Source organism: Rattus norvegicus, chromosome 5 (assembly GCF_021556685.1).
Source record: "Rattus norvegicus strain SHRSP/BbbUtx chromosome 5, alternate assembly SHRSP_T2T, whole genome shotgun sequence".
Classification (NCBI taxonomy): Eukaryota; Metazoa; Chordata; class Mammalia; order Rodentia; family Muridae; genus Rattus; species Rattus norvegicus.
Genome location: NC_141538.1, coordinates 152629005 through 152648753, shown reverse-complemented (window position 1 = coordinate 152648753; position 19749 = coordinate 152629005). Strand labels below are relative to the sequence as shown.

Here is a 19749-nt window from a genome sequence, read left to right as displayed (position 1 = left end):
TAGCTATATGCTAAATTAACATAAAATGATAAAATGATAATTTTTTCCAAGACAAGAGTTTCTCTGTAGAGTTCTGGCTGTCCCGAAACTCCCTCTGTAGACAAGGCTAGCCTCAGACTCATAGAGATCCACGTGCCTCTGCCTCCTGAGTGCTGGGATCAGAGGTGTGCGCCCCAGCATGTGTGGGGTTTTATGCAGACAACCATTTAGAGGCGATGGATTCTATGACTATTGAATAACTCTGTTAGGGAGTAGATCCCCCTGGTCCGGACCTGCTGGACACGTGGACCACTAGCAGAATGAGAGGGGTCCCGTCTCCCTCACAGCTTTGCACCTGTATTATTTTGGGGTCTCAGGTAAAGTTGAGGTCACAGGTGCTTGGGCTTCCAGGACCAGCCCAAGGTTGCATCTTCTTAGGGTATAGCCTGTGGGGACTTGGGGACTCTGGTCCCCATGTGGGGAGCTAGGGGATCCTATTTTAGACCAGTATATGGCCTCTTGGAAAGAAATTCTATGGGATATGAGAGAAGAAAGCCAGCCAGCGACTTCAGAAAAAAATACTTTTTAATCATACAGTGAGTGGGCGAACAATCACGTTCCAACAAATCTTGGAGTGTAGCGATCATACAGATCTTTCTGACGGGAAACATTGAACATACAATTAGAAAGCACATGCGTGGGGCTGGGGATTTAGCTCAGTGGTAGAGCGCTTACCTAGAAAGCGCAAGGCCCTGGGTTCGGTCCCCAGCTCCGGAAAAAAAGAACCAAAAAAAAAAAAAAAAAGAAAAAAGAAAAAAGAAAGCACATGTGTGGGGCGTGGGGAACGCTCATTTAAGAACCCGGGGATTATCCATCTCTTCACTCGATCATTCCGACCATTCGTAATGGAGGTTGGGAAGACAACAGAATTTGCTCCGATCGATGCAGTGGTGAAGCCAGAACTCCACGCCCAGTCGTGCAGCTGCGGAACGGAGCCTGAGGAGCCTCCCGATGTATGCGCGTCCCTTTGGATTGCTTTGCTGGCCCTGACCTTGGACTACTGTGCAGGGATACGTCTCCATTCTGTACTTGCCTCTCCGGGGTTCTTCCCTCCTTGGACTCAGGTGACTTCTCTTGTGTGGCAGAGGTACAGTCCTAGGTGAGCCTTCTCACTGGACTTGGAACTCTGGGAAGATTTCATTTTCCACAGGGCACACGATTAGCAAACAAAGAGAATCAGGAAAGTGACTTCCAGATGGTTCTCCAACTCGCTCTAATGTCAATTAAACAGATGAAATTACAGCGAGCCCGAAGGCCAACATGAGCATCACTATTCAGTGAAACAGGATGAAACAGGCTGGATCTGTTCCTTGACTTAAATTGGGGGATAGCCTCAAAAAAAAAAAAAAAAAGAAAAGAAAAAAAGAAAAAAGGAAAAGGAAAAACAAAACCAGAAACAAAGCAAGACAGACAACTAAAGCACCCTGGTTTGGAATAAGAGGCAAGACCAAGCTGCCCTCAGACTTCTCTAGAACATTCCTGGATTTGAGCTGGCCAACCCGGTGCCCTCTGAGGTCTGTGCAAATGGCAACTCCGCTCTGTTAATAGTTCAAGCCCATCTCAACTCACTCAGGATGTTTCCTGACAAGAAATACTTGGGAGATCTCAAAGACACTGAGCCTCTGAGGGGCTTCTTGGTGTCTGTGTTTTGAGGACAATACTGTCTGCCCTACATGGGCTTCTAAGCATGACAGTAAAAAAAGTGTCCACTACTATATTTCACACAGTGAGAAGACTGCCCTGGAGAGAGAGAGAGAGGGCATGTGGAGAGCACCAGGCAGGGCTGGAAGCCCTAAGGTGTCTGTCAGGCCTTTGGCTTCAGGAAGCAACAATTGCCCAAGGTGAGAGAGTGGGCTCGCCCAGCCAAGTTGTCATATTCAGGCTCCATGGGGCTCCGCCTGGGGCTTGGGGGGGTTCAGCCAGTCTCAGCCTATGACTGAGTCTCTCAGTTCAGCCTAAGAAAGTTAGCTTGCCGAGAGTGGGGGATGTGGTCAGTTAGTACAGTGGTCTGCCCAGCCTTCACTGTAAAGTCAGTCCAAAGTAGGTGCCACAGGGCCAGTGTGTTTTCCTTGAGATGTGCTCTGGGATGCCAAAAAGACTGGCCGTGGGGTTATGGTGGCACAGAGGGAATGGCACCTAGTGGTAAGGGTTCCACATGATAAATTGCATGGCTGGAATATTAGAAATGGCCCAAGCCAAGAGAGAACTCGGCTGAGCAGATAAACACTGTTCTTACTTAAGGCAAACCCGGGACAGAGGTGGGGACTACCGAGAACAGGGCCTCAGCACCTAAGCACTTCGTAGTCTTTAAGTCTAGTCCAGCACAGTGACTCGCATCAGTTCCAATCCCCAGCACTGAATACCAGCCAGGCCTGGTGGTAATGTCTGTCATTCAGAAAGAAGGCCATCCTCGTTATGCAGTAAGTTCAGAGCCAGTCTGGGTCACGAGTCCTTGACTTTAAAAAAAAAAAATCAGCTTCCCAATCAGCCAGCGACCATCCACAATCTGTTCTGAGGTGCATTTAAGATCAACAATCCCAAGGGCAGAGTATCCGGTTGCCCAGTCAGCGCTCTGATTATATATATATCTTCTCATTCTGGGGAGAAAGGTCCTGCCAATAGGTTGCAAGTATCCCTGGGCAGCTCCTAAGTGAAAACTCAGGTCAAGCAACCTAGAGGCTGGACAGATAGTGTGGGGCCCCTTGGATGAGCGACGGTCCGATGCCTTCGATGAAGCTGTTCCACTGATCATAGTCCTCCTTCAGGTCTAGGTGGGAACAAACAGGAAGGAGGGTTAGGGAACCACTGTTAAGTCAAGGCCTGAGTAGCTCCCATGGGTCAGTGGGGCATCCCACAGAGAGCATCTGGGAAATGAAAAGGAATGGCTATGGAGGCCTCCCGGGGAGCCGAGGAGGGAGATCCAGGAGTCAGGACAGCTGGGTCTACCCAGACAGGCCTGGAGAGGCCGTGGAAGCACTGTGGCTTTCATGTGAGCAAAGTGGGAGGCAGAGTCATTCGGGGAGACAGCCGGAGGGACCAGGGACAGGAGGGATGGAGGTGCTGAGGGCGTGGGGGAGGTGTGAGCTCTTCCAGGGGAGCGGGTGAGGGACAGCGAGGAGGGTAGTTGACAGGAAGGAAGCTGCACCGTGCTCTGGAGGCGTTAGGCAGGAGCTGAGAGCTGTTGCTAAGCCACCTCTGGCCTGTTTTAGTTCTTCATGTGACAAGGCACCATGAAGTCGCCTAAAACCTTCCTTTTCCCCTATTTATTTATTTACCTGTTTATTTATTTAATTTGCACTGGTGTTCTGCCTGCATGTGTCAGATCCCCTGGAACTGGAGTTACAGACAGTTGTTAGACACTGCTGTATATCACCACAGCTCGGCACACCAATGACTGGCCGTGGGCCATGGAGCTAGAGAGCCAGGCTACGTGCTGGCACTGCATAACGCCATAACCAGATAACCTTGAAAAGATTACCGGTTACAGAGATCTTCTAGGCTTTAGTATTCATCTTTAAAACAAACAGAGCTAATAAAAGAACTACGGGAAAAGGCTGTCTTCAGAATCAGACATGACAGACAGTGTATCCAGGGCGTGACAAGTCCTGGTGACTTCGGTACTCCTGGGTGTAAGTATCTGAATCATCAGTAAATTCCCTACAGTCTCGACTGCTGCCTTCCACCTGCTCCTCTCTGGCCGCTCCCCTTGGCTGTCTCTGCTACCAAAGGGTCATACCGTTTCGGGCTCCCCTGTCACCTCAACTTTTTTTTTTTTTTGAGACAGTCTTGCAATGTAGGCCTGGCTGGCCTAGAACTCTATGTAGACCAGATTGGCCTCAAATCACCAAGACCCGCCTGTCTCTGCCTCCCAAGTGCTGGGATTAAAGGTGTGTGCCGCCATTCCTAGTATCCCCTGCCATTCTTAGTCATGGGCTCCCATGTGCCCAGAGGAACCAGGAGGAGTGGGCTGAAGAGCAGGGAGCAGGAACTACTCAAGTCTCCATGGGTGGGCCCACCCCTTCTGGTCAGGAGAAAAGGCATGTCTCTGTGAGCCCCCTACAAATCTCTGAACTTGACTCAGAACAGCTCTTTGCTCAAGATTTGCAAGGTGAAATGAGGAGATATAAACAGGCCAATCCGGCTCAAAGCATCAGTGCATTCTTAATAGGACACACGTGTCCTAAACATGAGCACAATACAAACCAAACGGGTTGCACACCTTGTGGGAAACGGGAATGGACCAGGTTATCCAGGGGAAAAGCCATGTCCAGAGCACGGAGAGGGCGGTCCTGCTGGACCAGGAGCTGCCCAGACCATGTTCCAGCCAGGGCACCTCTCTTTAAAAGAGGCCCTGACAATTGCACCCAAAGGAAGGTACTAATAAACTACATGGGGGATTGAAGAGAAGCCGCAGGTCCCTGGGAAGTTAGCTTAATGAACAGAGGACATTAGAGGTGACCATGGATACCTAACGAACTGCTATCTGGTCAGCTCGAGTGACAACCAGAGCAACTGTGTTGTGTGCATACATGCATGTGGGTACGTGGTGTGTGTGTGTGTGTGTGTGTGTGTGTGTGTGTGTGTGTGTGTGTATGCATTGTACTCTTGTGTGTGTAGGTTTGTGTGTATGTTTTTATATACATGGCATGTGTGTGTAGGGATGTGTACTCGTATGTGTTGTGTGTGTATATGTATGTGTGTGTGTATATATCCGTGTGTACTTTCATGTGTATGTGTGTATGTGTTTGTGTATGTGTATGCATTGTACTCGTGTGTGTTTTTGTGTTTATGTGTGTGTTGTGTGTGTATATATGCGCGTGTACTCTCACATGTGTGTTTGTGTGTATGTGTTTACGTGTGTGCTCTCATGTTTGTGTGCTGATGAGGTATCTGATTTTGCTGTCAGGTCAGAGTTCAGACCTCAACTGTCCAGGCAAGCATGGCTGCCTCGGATGAAAGTGACTTGTGAGAGGTCAGCTTCACGAGGGTCACGGTACTTCCTCCTTCCTGCTGACCTCGTTGAAAGGGACATGTGATCACGACAGTTCCAGGCTGGGGCTGGACAGTGACCAACAATGTGTTTTGGTAGGCAAAGAGAAGCTGGCACAAGCATCTCTCTTGGGAATCTGGTGTGAAGAGATAATCATATGGTGGTGGTGGCGCACACCTTTAATCCCAGCACTGGGGAGGCAGAGGCAAGTGTGTGTCTGTGAGTTCGAGGACAGCCAGGGCCACACAGAGAAACTCTGTCTTGAGAAAGAAAGAAGGAAAGAAGGAAAGAAGGAAAGAAGGAAAGAAAGAAAGAAAGAAAGGAGGGAGGAAGGAAGGAAGGAAATAACCTTAATAAACTTATAATAAATAGTCTACTGTACTCAAGGCTTACCCCCTCAAATACATCGTGAAGAGAGGGCTCTGGAGAGGAAGACGTGGACCCTCAAGGAGAGAACCAGCCATCGGTGGCAGGAGCTAAGCCAAGTTCTGAGGAGTCAGAGAGTGAACAAACAGACGCTTCGGGTGTAGAAAGAAGGAGCACAGAAAGAAAGAAGCCGAGGAAACAAGAAGTCACAGGAGGAAGACACAGAAAAAAAAACCCATCCTGCACTGACCCTGGCCCCCTTGACAGTGCCGGGTGGGTACTCCTCACAAACACACTTTCACTTTTATTTTTCTTGAAGTAAACTAAAATTCTAGTCTTCGTGGCCAAAAACAGTTTAACTAGCCCATCAACTCCCTTTTGCAGTGTTTGCGTGTGGGCACATGTGTGCACATGCCACAGAGAGTGTGTGTGTGTCTGAGGACAGCTCTGTGGGCCCTGTTCTCTTCCCCACCTGTATGTGGGTTCCAGGGATTGAACTTGGGTCATCAGGCATGCGCCTCAAGCACCGTTTCCCCCACGGGGCCATCTCACCAGCCCCTAGACGATCAGTTCTAGCATTCAAAATCCCAGTGGGGGAGCTGATTTTTGTGTCTCTGGGTAGAGGTGACACCAGAGACCTCAAAAGGCTTTGCATTTAGCTGTGACTTACGGTATTGGTCACAATCTTTTCATACTCGGTTTCTTTTAAAAACTCCCACACATTTTGGCCAATTATTTCCACAAACACCCCACAATGCACAAAGTGCTAAGTTTGGAGGCCGAGGTGGTAGAGGAAAGAGAGGTGAGTGTATTCCTACAGTGAGAAACCTCGGGCTCCGAAAGGTTGGATGATCAGACCTAGATCCTTTACCTAGTAAGTCAGGGCCTAGAGGGGCAAACCTTCAGGAGAGGACTTTTCTGGGCTGCTGTGCTGCCCACTCACTCTTCCGGCCAGCCTTCCATTTGCCATGAGTCTCCTGGGTCCTGGTCATGTCATGTCAGGACAGGACAGGGTGCTGCAGGAGACCCAAGGGACCCCGCCTGTGCTCCATAAACCCCACTTGTCTCCTTACCGAGGTGCTTCTGCAGGAAGGCCAACATGGCCCGCACCATGACTTCCTGACCTTCATAAGGGTCCAAAGTCCCACGTGTGCCGCTGGAAAAGAGTTTACCAATCATGTTGCCCGTGACAAAGGCAAAGTCAGTTTGACTCCGATGAACAGCGCCTCTAGAGAGAAAGAGAAACCGCCCATAGGCGGGCGGAGGTTGAGCACGGGTGTCAAGCACCTACAGTGTGCAAAGGGCTGCCTGTGTGTGGGTGTGACTCTGCCAGTGACCTTGTCTGGGAAGCATTTGCCTGTGGTAGAATCTGAGGAGGATCAAGAGACAGCAGACAGCACTACGGTTTGAACTGAGGTGGGCTGGGAGCTGGGAGAGGGAGGTGAGCTTCCTGACACCTTCTGTTCCGCTTATGCCACAGTTTTTTTTTTGTTTTTTTTGTTTTTTTTTTTCCCGGAGCTGGGGACCGAACCCAGGGCCTTGCGCTTCCTAGGTAAGCGCTCTACCACTGAGCTAAATCCCCAGCCCCACGCCACAGTTTTTATCCAGTGACCCCCAACGCCCATGGAACCTTTAACCTCACTGCCAGAACTGTGCCCTGGAGTCACCAGGGACAGGAAACACTATAATCATAGCAGAGAAGCAATGCAAATGGGTTTTGACTTAAGTCCTTTGGCTGTAAATGCATCATTCATTCATTCATTCATTCATTCACTCACTCATCCATTCATTTGTGGTAGTGAAGACTGACCCAGGGCTTTGCACATGCTAGGCAGAGATCCTGCCATTACATCACAACCGCAGCCCTCTAAATAAATGTAATTCACACGTGAAATCCTTGCTGGGTTCCCATTGAGCCAAATTACTCATAACTCAGATGAATGTGGTATGGAAAAAATATAAATGCTAAAACGCCCGTCTAGTAGAAAAACAGTTGCTTAAAAATTAGATCTGTCCATATACTGTGCCCAGAGACAGAGCTCCATATTCACGGAAGTTGCGTTTACCTGCTGCGTCGTCATTCTTCCCAGCCCCAAACCGATTTTCAAAATGTACTATTTAAGGCACATGAAAAAACGTGTGCACAGTAATAAATACATTGGCTTCTTGAGTATTCAGAACTAGATTTAAAAAATAATATACTGGGGCTAGAGAGATGGCTCAGCGCTTAAAATCCCTGGCTCTTGCAGAGGACACGGGTTCTGTTAGTGAGTGGCTCACAAGTCTCCAGGTCTAAGAATTCAATACCCGCACTCAGGAGGCGGAGGCAGGCAGATCTCTGAGTTAGAGGCCAGCATGGTCTAGAAAGTGAGTTCCAGGACAGTCAATACTGTTACACAGATACACGCTGTCTTGAAAATCAAACAAACAAACAAAAAGAATCCCACACCCTCTCCTGGCCTCCATGGACAGCAGATAGATACAGGCAGGAAGAACTCATATGCATAAAATAATAAAATTAATACATCTAAAAAATTTGGGGGGGGGGGAAGCTGAGACAGGGTCTCACTATGTAGCTCTGGCTGTCCTGAAACTCACTATGTAGACCAGGCTGGCCTTGAACTCATAGAGATCCAACAGCCTCTGAGTGCTGGGATTAAAGGTGTGTGCCACCATATCTAAAGAATATATTACCTGTAGTTAAGTCCCCTTCGTGTGCCCTGTCCCTTCTCTACAGACTACAAGAGACTGAGACTGACTGGTCCAGCACTGCTGTCCTTCCAACACTATGAAGTCAAAATGAAGGAGGAGGGGCTAGGCCAGGGCAGGCAAGAGAGGAAGCCACTGAAGCCACTGCCTGCAGCCAACTGGCACTCAGAGGCCCGGCATGGCATATAGTTCAGCTATGTGGGATTCTGGAATATCCAGGTGTTCTATGGATATATAATAAGTTCTGGATAACGTAGAAGACATGAAGGGAGTCCCAGCTGACTGAAAACTGGACAGGACCCCGGGGAAGCGCCTAGGGGGGATACTCACAGGACAGTCACGATCCTGGATTGCTCGTGCTGGGCACATATCTTCTTCATCAAGTTCACGCTCTCCACTGTCTGGAATTTCTCAACGTTTATAAAGAACACGGGGCCCCGGGCCTTGGGGTAGAAGTCGTGTTCCAGAGGGAACATCCAAGCGTCCAGGGCTATAGCACACCTAGGGTCAGACAGACATTGGGGAGCCATCACTAAGAAACCCAGGCAAGACTAGTTACAGTGGAACGGGCTGCAATGGGGCTCTCTCACCAATGCACTGCTGATTCAGCAAACCAGGAGTTGGGTGCCGGGACCCACACCCTCCTACCATGATATTATATAGGAATCCCTTTTACCCGTCCCCAAAGAGCCTTCTAGAATATATACTCCCTCACAACAAGGGTCAGATTTCCTCCTCTGGATCTACCCTCAGGTGACAAGCTCTAGTTCTGCACAATGTCACCTCATTCATTAAATTACTCAATTCGGTCCCTACTGAGTGACCACTGTGGGCTTAATCCTCCTGATGCAGAGATCAGTGAGAAAGGCCATGCATCCCAGGACAGCAGGGTGAGGCCGAGGTGGAGAGAGACCGAGAGACTTTGAAAGTTATCAGAACCACAGCAGAGCTCTCACGCACAAGATGCTACAAGAGCCCAGAGCCTTGGTGGCAGAGAATCCTGCAAACTTCCTTGGTACCAAGGACTCAGAGGCACGCCCACTCCGTCTTCTCCATTTTAACAGGGGGCAGGCACCTTCCACTGCAAGGACAGGTGCACCCATAAGGCCTCCACTTCCTGTTTTCCTGCTTTTACACATCACTGCGGCCTTACAACTCAAATGCATCCGACTCTGTCCAAGATCCTCATCTTCCACCTCCACCTCGTGTAAATTCATCCTCTTAGCTTTGCTAACATGGCCTGTACCCACCCAGCCCTCAGGTGGACCATCTACATCGCACAGTGGCGAGGAGGTTTTCTAAAATACAACATTCATTTTTCTCTGCCTAACATTCTTTAATGGTGCTCTTTATTTTATTTAAAAATATGTTTACTTTTATTTATATGAGTACACTGTCGCTGTCTTCAGACACACCAGAAGAGGGCATCAGATCCCATTACAGATGGTCATGAGCCACCATGTGGTTGCTGGGAATTGAACTCAGGACCTCTGGGAGAGCAATCAGTGCTCTTAACCGCTGAGCCACCTCTCCAGCCCCTTTACTTTATTTTTTTATTTTTATTTTTTTTTAAAGATTTATTTATTTATTTATTATATAAGTACACTGTAGCTGTCTTCAGATACACCAGAAGAGGGCATCGGATCTCTTTACAGATGGTTGTGAGCCACCATGTGGTTGCTGGGAATTGAACTCATGACCTCTGAAAGAGCAGTCGGGTGCTCTTAACTGCTGAGCCATCTCTCCAGCCCCCTTATTTTATTTTTTAAGATAGGGTCTTGCGTCCAGCAGTGGTGGCCTACACCTTTGGTCCCAGCACTCGGGAGGAAGAGGCAAGGAGATTTCTGAGTTTGAGGCCAGCCTGGTCTACAGAGTAAGTTTTAGGACAGCCAGGACTAGACAGAGGAACTCTGCCTTGGAAAACAAACAACAAACAAAAAAACCCAAAACATCAACAAAACAGGGGTTTGCTCGGGTTTGCCTTGAACTCTACAATCCTCCTGCCTCAGCCAACAGAGAGCAGTGATATGGGTGTGTACATCACGTCTCTAGGCCTGTTTATTTTCTTCATTGCGTTTAGGTGCTAAGTAAGGATTCTTAGCTCCGTTGCTAGCCTCTTTCCTCCCCCAGGACATAATCGATTAAAGTCAGATCATTTTCGCTCATCACCACTGAACGCACAGCCCATCAAACCATGCCCAGGACTCAACCCTTGTGTGACACTTCCCTGCTGAATGAATGAATGAATGAATGAATGAATGAATGGGATGTGAAGCTTGACGACAACAGCATCACCAGCACTCACCGAAACTGGGCCTCCTGGGTCAAAGCAAGAATAGCCGTAGCCCCTCCGAAGGAGTGTCCCATCACAGCCACTCGGCTCATGTCGATGCTGCCCTGAGGGGAGCAGAGAACTTAGCTGCACCAAACACTCACAGAGGAGCACCCGTAAAGGAAGGAAGTGAGGAAGGATGCAAACCCAAGCTGCCCATCTGAGCCTCTGATTCTGAGGCGGAATGATGTCAAGCCCAACCCGGGTCACACAGTTAGACATTGTCACAGTAAAGAAAAATCTCAGTGGCTGGGGGCATGGCTCAGTGGTTAAGAGCACTGACTGCTCTTCCAGAGGTCCTGAGTTCAAATCCCAGCAACCACATGGTGGTTCACAACCATCTGTAATGAAATCTGATGCCCTCTTCTGGTGTGTCTGAAGACAACTACAGTGTACCTATAAATAAATAAATCTTATTTAAAAAAAAATAAAAGTAATCTCTGGGGTGCAAATCAGTGGCAGAGAGCATATCTGGCACCAAAAGGCTCTGGATTTGACCCCCAGTATGGCAAAGAGAAGGAAAAAAGAAAAGGTCTGTCCTAGAGAGCCAATCTTCAGTGTGAACAAACTGTGCTTTTCAACTGGACATGATTTGGTTTTGCTTTGTTTGAGACAGCGTCTCTCTATGCACTGCTGGCTGGCCTGGAACTCACTCTGTAGACCATGCTGGCCTCAAACTCATGGAAATCCTCCCTTCACCCGAGTGCTGGGATTAAAAGCCTGTGACACCACCATGGCTTTGTATCTTCCTTGACTCCCTAATTCTTTTGTTACTGATGCTCATGGTATCATCATGGCTGTGGGTACCCAGACAGTCAGAAGCTGCCAGGCTTCACCAACTCATCCAAAAGCTACCTGAGAAGCAGCTCCTCAGAGCCTCTAGGACAGCCGTTCTCAAACTGTGGGTGGTGACCCCTTAGGTAGCCCTCTGCCTCTCAAAGTATTTACATTATGATTCCTAACAGTAGCAAAATTACAGTTATGAAGTAGCAATGAAGTAATTTTATGGCTGGGCATCAGCACAACATGAGGAACTGGGGGGTTGGGGATTTAGCTCAGTGGTAGAGCGCTTGCCTAGCAAACGCAAGGTCCTGGGTTCGGTCCCCAGCTCCGAAAAAAAGAAAACAAAAACAAAAACAAAAACAAAAAAACATGAGGAACTGGATTAAAGGGTCGAAGCGTTAGGAGGTTTGAGAACCGCTGCTCCACAGATCCCGTCTCACAAGCTGGTCCTCAAGGATACCTCAGAGAACACAGACAGGAGGAGCATGCTAACTGCTGGTACCCTCCATTTTGCCTGAGAGCAACGGCTGCTTGTGCATAACGCGACTCAGGCTCTACCTCCTCTGTGGATCTGTCCTGATTTTTATCTACAGCTCAGGGGAAGAGTGTGTGCGCTCAGTCTGCTCTCGGAGTGTCTATTTCTGGTTGTTCCCAGAAGCCTTCAGGGCACGGTTTTATAAAAAGCCACCACCGATGCCTGCTAAGGGGCTCGGGAGATCTCTCTGCAGACTTTGTGTGACCGCCTCTGTTCAGGAGCCTTGCTCTCCTCTCCTTCTGGCCTGGGGTGTGTACCCATTCTCCCCGCTTGGCTGAGAGAAGCACCCAAGACAGATGGCTCCTTAGCTCTTTAAACTTGAGTGGCTGTATTCGTCTGCCTCTGAAGTCAGCTATGTGGAGAAGCCTCCCACCATGGTATCCTTTCCACCAGCTGCCTTCTTCCCACTCCTATCCAGCAACAGTGTCCTTCAGAGTTCGAGGCTGTACATACAAATAAACATGGCCGCGCACGCATGCGCACTTATCCCTGTCCTCGCAGGCGCTCCTCCAGCCAGTGTCTCTGCATTGCAGTATTAGTCCAAAGAAGCTGATCCCTCGTCCTTCCCAACGGCTACACTAGACATCCCTCAGAAATAGAGAGCTGGCTGCTCACCAAATCTGTCCCCGGACACACAGCTGGATCGGTTCCAGGTGACTGGGTCCTAGCTAACAGCGTGAGCAAAAGTCTAACTTCCGGAGCTGGAGAGATGGTTGTATGGTTAAGAGCACTTTGCTGCTCCTGCAGAGGACCGGGGTTTGACTTCCAGCATCCAAGTCAGGCGCCTCATAACTGCCTGTAACTCTAGTTCCAGGTGATTCCACACCGCTGGCTTCTGCATGCATGCACCTGTACTCATGTGCACATACACACATGCAGATACACACACTAACACATAATTGAAAATTATGTGATATATGTGTATATATATATGTATATATATATATATATATATATATATATGCACGCACATGTATATATGTAACTATATTCCAACTCCAAAGGCTCTCAGGTAGTTCCCTGCCCGTGCCTTTCTGCTGACCTACGGTATGTTGTGCACTTGAGTTCAAGAGTCCAGAGGGTAGAGCCCTCAGATAAAGGGAGCCTCGGGTAGCATGGCTTTCTAGCTTGTTCCAACCCCTAAGTACCCAATTCCGAAAGGAGTCTGGATCCCCAGACTGTCTCTTACAGCACAGGACTCTGTGGACCATACAAGAGAGACACATTGTATTGATCAAGTCGCTGAGAGGGGTCTGTGTGCCCTAGCAATTAGCATTCCCTATGGCTCTGAGAGGAACATATTGGCTCCTCCCAGCAGTTAGCTTTCAGGAACAATGAAGCTCATGCAGGATACTGGATATAGACTGGAAACTGATGGATAAGAAAGAAAGGGGGGGGGGGCTGGAGAGATGGCTCAGTGTTAAGAGCCTGACGGCTCTTCCAGAGGTCCTGAGTTCAATTCCCAGCAACCACATGGTGGCTCACAATCATCTATAGTGGGATCCGATGCCCTCTACTGGTGTGTCTGAAGACAGCTACAGTGTACTCATATATAATAAATAAATAAATGTTTAAAAGAAAAAAGAAAGGAAGTGTCTCTGACACACTGCCTTCCTCAGGGCAGCAGGGAGGAGGCTATCTTCTTCACCACAGTGGGATAACATGTTTAGATTCATTCAGTCTCACTGGTAAGGTTTACTTCACTAGTTAATTTTGCTTTTCCTCTAGGATTCACCTGAACAGTGACTGCAGCTCCTCGGTGCCTAACTTGGGTAGGGATCTTAGGCGGGTGGTTCTGGACGTCAGCCCTAGGGACCTACTTCTCCACTTAGCAAACAGTCACTAATGCCCAACAGAGTCCAAGTTCTATGCCACACTTGGGCATAAGCGTCTTCCTTTAAAACGGCTTAAAAAAAAAAGGTGTTGAGACATAAACGCCTTTGGGAACAGAAATTCCAGATTAAAGCCGGCTCCACCGTTTCCCTTTCTTTTTTTTTTTTTTTTTTTTTTTTTTTGGTTCTTTTTTTTCCGGAGCTGGGGACCGAACCCAGGGCCTTGCGCTTCCTAGGTAAGCGCTCTACCACTGAGCTAAATCCCCAGCCCCCTCCCTTTCTTTTTTAATTTTATGTTACGTGCATGAGCACTTTGCCTGTATGCATATCTGTATACTACTTGTGTGCCTGACGATGCCCATGGAAACCAGAAGAAGCTACTGGATCCCCTGGAAGTAGAGTGTTAGATGGTTGCAAGCCACCATGTGGATGCTGGGATTTGAACTCAGGACCTTTGGAAGAGCAGTCAGTGCTCTTAGCCGCTGAGCCATCTCTCCGGCTCTTCCACCACTTTCTTAACGGAGTGCGTTTTGTAGGTATTCGGTCTTTCACATGCTTCTCTTGTTGGATGTACAAATGTACTGACGCCATGAGTTTATGTGGGGAGCCCTTACCACAGTAGAATTCCTATTTACCCAGTGGAATATTACACGAGTATTAAAAATAGTACTTCAGAGGACTGGGAGCTCAAGGCTAGCCTCAGCTACATAGGAAGTCTGAAGCCAGTCTTCTTGTAGAATGTACCAGACCCCGTCTCAAAAAGACAAAACAAGAAGAGAAAAACAGGGAAAGCTTAACTAGCTAGGAGTGGTGGCTCACATCTGTAACTTGAGCACTCGGGAGACTGAGGCAGGAAGACTGTCATGCGTTCAAGGTCAGTCTGGGCTACAGAGTGAGTTTTGAGCTAGCCTGGGCTATGAATCAAGACCCTGTCTTAAACAAATTAACTAGCATGGACCCCCCCCCCGTGTGTGTGTGTGTGTGTGTGTGTGTGTGTGTGTGTGTGTGTGTGGTGTTTGAACAAGAAAAGGCTACTACATTTTGTTTTAGCATTAGAGGATGAAGAAAAGAAAGATCAGGGGAGAAAAGAAAAAAGATCAGGTATTTGCAGGGTAGACACTGTACCTCCCTGTCTCCAAGTCTCCAGCCAGGACGGTGTCATGCCTTCTCTAAGGGGTCTTGGGACTCCTTCAGAAGCCTTCTTGGCTTCTGGCCTGCAGTGGGTCACTTCTCCTTAACACCCTAATTTTGGGGAACCCATATGGCACAGTGGGGCCCTCAGTTCTGGTGTTTCAGCTCCTTTGACTGGGAAGGTGGCACAGCTTATGCAGACGGACCCAAATACTCTCTCTGTCACAGTGAGCGGTCCACATGGACTGTGTAAGCCACACAAGGAAGGCCACAGCCTAGAAGCTAAGAGACTCTTTTCTGTTTGATTCTGGGACTGTCCAGGCACAGGCCTGGAGTTCTAGCAACTATCTTTCTTGCCTGGAATCTGATGAGGATGAAGGCCACATACGCACAAGGAAACTGAGCCCACAGCCAAAAGGTAAGAGGCAGAGCGCACAGGTCCAAGACCTTGGATCTCACTATGCTGCCCCGAGGTCAGCCTGAGCTCCTGCGGCTGTGTGAGCCAGCGAGGCTGTGAGGGATGTGTAGCTCTGGGTGGTTCCAACCGTTGTTTTACCTTCAAGGTCATCAGATCCAGTCCTCCTGGGAAGACATTGATGACAGGCTTGCCAGCAGAGGCGTCCTGAAGGATCTGCAGCACGCGCACACACTCTTTCGCCCGCTGGTGCACCTGCAACAGAAGCATCCCGCAACCGCACGGTGATGAGGACTTCAGCCCCTCCACGAGCCCAGCAGAATGCAATGGGAGAGGAGTCTGCCCACTGCCATTTCAGCCAACACTGCAGGCCTCTCGCAGCTCACACGGGTTCTCGGGACAGCATAGTGAGTGGACCTAAGAGTTCTTATTCTGCTTGCCTGCCCGCCAGGCCCTGAGGATGGGCAGGTGAGAGAACTTTCCACCAGAAGGTATGGAGATTGTTCTGTTCTCAGGCTGATTTGGTTCAACTCGCCCATTTACAACACGGACTGTTGCCTTTGTCTGCCTCCCCTCCTCCACTGACCTCCACCCCGCCCGCCCTCCCCTAACAATCTGACAATGGATTTCTTGGTGGGAATTTTCGTTTTGCCTCTCTTCTCCAGGCTAGGAATCCTTTACTGGGAGTTTTCAAGGTGAGCTTCGCTCTGGGATGGAGGACTGGGGAACAACACCAGAGCTGGTGAGCAGAACATCTGCAGTCACAGCTGGCAGGGTCTGGGAAAGTAAGCCAACCCTCTGAGAGCATTCCAAGGACTGACTGTGAGGCTGCCCCAGGGTCTCACGCTCCCTCCTCCTCCCCACATGAGCCAATCAGCTCCCTTGCCACTTAAGCTGGCTCAAGCTGGATTTCCCCAGCCACTGCAAGAGTCCTGTAATCCCAGATATGGTGAGCTGAGACCTACTATGCTAAGTCTTTTGATAGAGAAAGTTAGTCAAAAGTCTTGCTTGTGGTGGACTGAAGGTTCATGTTAATGACCTGGCCTCCATGGGGATGCTGTTGGAAGATGGAGTCTTTAGAGGGTGGGAACCATGGGAGGTCTTTAAGTCATTGAAGAGTTGCCCTGAAAAGGGACTGTGGGACGCACACCTACCTGGGGATTCCTAACATGGAATTCCTTCTCCCCTTCCTTGATCCGACGGAAGGGGATCCATTCCTCCTCCAGAGACTCAGTGGGCGAACTCTCCTGGGAGGTCTGCTTGCAGAAGTAGGTGGCTGCAGCTGACTGGTCCCTGAACCACGAGTGTCATTGGAGAGAAGGAAAGGAGACAGTGGTGAAGTACTTCTCCCTGTACTCAGGCCTCCCTTCCACATGGGCTCTCCACTTGACTGGTAAGTAAGGTCAGGGGCGCAAAGGAATGCAGAATAAACGTTAGGGACAGGGTTTGAGCCCAGAGTCATCTGTGTTACTTTCAGGCAGCTAATGGACATCTTTGAGCCTTGTTGTTCTACCCTCTTAAATGGGTATAATAACCGTTTGCATGGTCATTAGTAATGATACGTTGTCTGGGGACGTAGCTTAGTGACAGAGCACTTGCCTAGTGTGTGGGTCTGAAGCCCTGACGAAAGAAAGAAAGAACACATTGATAGGCAGCTAGCCTATATCTAGCTCCCCACAAGTATCCAACAGACCGCAGTTCGTCGGTTCTGCCCCCTCACCTGTGCTCTATGGCAGCAACCACAAAGCCACGGGAGGCCAGCTCCATGCAGAAGGCCGAGTATGACACCCTGGAGAGTCAAGAGGAGAGGAGGTAAAAAACACATGGCCCAGTGTCACCCACACTCCCGCTAGGTAGGTGTCGTGGGTGGCCCTCCCCAAGTACTTTCCCCAGATAGTACAGCCCTGGTCCCAGCAGGTTCCAGCAGGGCTCTGGTGTCCTCCACAGGGTGTTTGCAAGATAAGCTTCCAACTGAGGAGCCTCTCCACCCCACTGAGTCAGGGCACTCCAAGTGTGTGTGTGTGTGTTTGTGTGTGTGTGTGTGTGTGTGTGAGAGAGAGAGAGAGAGAGAGAGAGAGAGAGAGAGAGAGAGAGGAAGAGAGGAACACATGTTGTCAGGTGTCTTTTTCAATCATTTTCTGCTTTCTTCTTTTCATTGTTATTGTTGTCATTGCTTTGTCTTCTGAGAGAGGATCTCTCTGTGTAGCCCTGGCTGTCCTGGATTCAGTCTGGAGACCAGGCTGGCTTTGAACTCACAGAGATCCGTCTGTCTCTGCCTTCCAAGCACTGGGATTAAAGGCGTGCGTGACCACCACTACCTGGCCTCTCCTCGTCATTATTTTTGAGACAGAGTTTCTCACGGAACCGGGAGCACATCAATTCTGTGAGACTAGCTGGCTAGGGAGATCCGGGGACCACTCTGACTCCTCCACTGCTGATTGGGATTACAAGTGTGTGTGGCCATGGCCAGATTTTACACAGGTTTTGCAGATCAAGCTTAAGTCTGTCTTAGTCGTGTACAGCAAGCCCTTAACACACTGAGCAGACTCTCAGTGCATAACCCTGCTTGGCCTGGAACGCTGTGATTGTAGTCCAGGCTGGCCTTGAACTCACCATATGCTGAACGGTGCTCAGCATAACATTTTTTAAACAACACTGGGGCTGGCAAGATGGCTTATCTGTAAAGATGCTCGTCTCACCAGTCTAGCAACCAGAATTTGATCCCCAGAACACACATCACTGGGGGAGGGAGAGAATTTACTTCGCAAAGTTATTTTTGCCTTCCACAAATGAGTCCACACATGCCATATATGATAATACATTTTTTTTGGTTCTTTTTTTCGGAGCTGGGGACCGAACCCAGGGCCTTGCGCTTCCTAGGTAAGCGCTCTACCACTGAGCTAAATCCCCAGCCCCGATAATACATATTAAACACACACACATACCAATCAAAGTCACTCGAAGTTTTCAAGTTGTCATTTTTTTTTTAAGTTAAGTTAAAAGGGGACGTCGAGGTAGCTGGAGAGCTGGCTCAGCAGGTAAGAGCACTAGCTATTCTGGAGGCCCCAGGCTTGACTGCCAGCACCCACACAGTGGCTCACAACCACCTGTAACTGCAGTTACAGGGGCTCCAGTACCCTGTTCTGGCCTCCACAGGTATTGCATGCATATGATATACAGACTCATACATGCAAGAAAAACACCTATACACATGTAAAAAATAAACACACACACAGAGGGGGCTGTGCTTCAGTGGTAGAACACCTGCCTACAGCACGCACAAGGTGATGAGTTCGATCCCCACTGAGGCCAAAAACAAAGAAAAGGGTGGGTTTTTTTAGCCAGTTGTGGTAGGGCATAATTATAATCCCAGAACTTGGAAGCCAGAGGCAGGAATATCAGGAGTTCCAAGTTATCCTTAGTTACATCGTAAGTATAAAGCTAGCTTGGGGTATACAAAAAAGGAAGGAAGGGAGGGAGGGAGGGAAGGCAGGCCAGGCATGCCAATGCACACATGTTATCCTAGCACTTGGAACATGAAGGTGGGATCAGGAGGTCAGGGCTAGCCTTGTCTGTGCATCAAGATCTTATCTCAAAACCAATAAGAAGCACAGAGCTGAAGAGATCACTGCACTACAAAAGCACTTGCTGCAGGCTGGAGAGATGGCTCAGAGGTTAAGAGCACTGACTGTTCTTCCAGAGGTCCTGAGTTCAATTCCCAGCAACCACATGGTGGCTCACAACCATCTGTAATGGGATTTTGATGCCCTCTTCTGGTGTGTCTGAGGACAGCTATAGTGTACTCATATACATAAAATAAATAAATCTTTTTAAAAGAGAGAGAGAGACCTCCTCGGCTATAGCGTGGATAAAAGTTGGAGGGTGGGCAGCTTCTGAGTGGTGTGGCACTCTGGGATATACACTAGACATATCTAATCACGGGTGCAGAGAGAGTGCGCTGACAATCTCAAGTGATCATGTGCAGCTACTGTCATAAGCTAAATAACACCCCATGGTGTAGACAGAAAAGGTCCGGGGAGCGATCCTGCCTAGATACTGAATTATGAAGTTGAAGCCAGTTGCCCAATGTCTGGTGAAAGAGATTATCACGTTGGCCATCACCATATCCCTCCGCGTAACCAGGAGAGCCGCCGTGGCAGGGCTGTGCATCTAGTAGGCACCGATCCAACTGGAACCTCAAAAACCACACGTGGAAGCCATATCCTCGTCTGGCAGTGTTGAAATCTAGACTCAGAGAGTAGCACAGTGTCCCTAGCCCACTCGGGATGCAAGGGCCCTGGGTAGGTCAGGCCACACGTGCAGGCTAGCACATACATCCCCAGACGGCCAAAACTAGCTAACTGAAAGTCAAAGGTGAGGTAAAGCCAAAGTGTTTCCGACAGTGCTGGCGAAAGCTGCATCTGGAAACGTCTCTGCAGCCTGAGCTCTGCACACGCATGTGTACTGTGCACTGTGCACTGTGCATGCCTTTATGCCCTGCTGTGTCAAAGAGGCTACCCGAAACATCTGGACGCAGCTGTGACCTGCTGCTCGCCACAAACTGCAGTGTTTTTACTGTACAGACAAAGATCTCCGCGCCTACAAAAACACAATGGC

At 49.1% G+C, this 19749-nt stretch overlaps 1 protein-coding gene across 5 annotated transcripts in view; it reads right to left on the bottom strand.

Annotated features, from left to right (window-relative positions):
• Window positions 1-546: 546 nt before the first annotated feature.
• The window catches only part of Pafah2 (platelet-activating factor acetylhydrolase 2), a 28896-nt gene continuing 9693 nt past the window's right edge, over window positions 547-19749 (bottom strand). For 2 of the 5 annotated variants that reach the window (XR_015619745.1, XR_015619744.1), the window contains exons 5-12: window positions 16853-16921; window positions 16287-16425; window positions 15274-15387; window positions 10410-10501; window positions 8435-8605; window positions 6469-6623; window positions 5423-5547; window positions 547-2806 (exon numbers count right to left, since the gene is read on the bottom strand). Coding sequence is in view for 3 of the 5 variants with exons in the window: in XM_087549336.1 (XP_087405462.1) it covers window positions 2712-2806; window positions 6469-6623; window positions 8435-8605; window positions 10410-10501; window positions 15274-15387; window positions 16287-16425; window positions 16853-16921 (835 nt within the window). In the remaining 2 variants the exon portion in view is untranslated. The remainder of the gene's footprint in view (window positions 2807-5422; window positions 5548-6468; window positions 6624-8434; window positions 8606-10409; window positions 10502-15273; window positions 15388-16286; window positions 16426-16852; window positions 16922-19749) is intronic. The other 3 variants (XM_087549336.1, XM_087549335.1, NM_177932.2) reach the window with 2 other exon arrangements.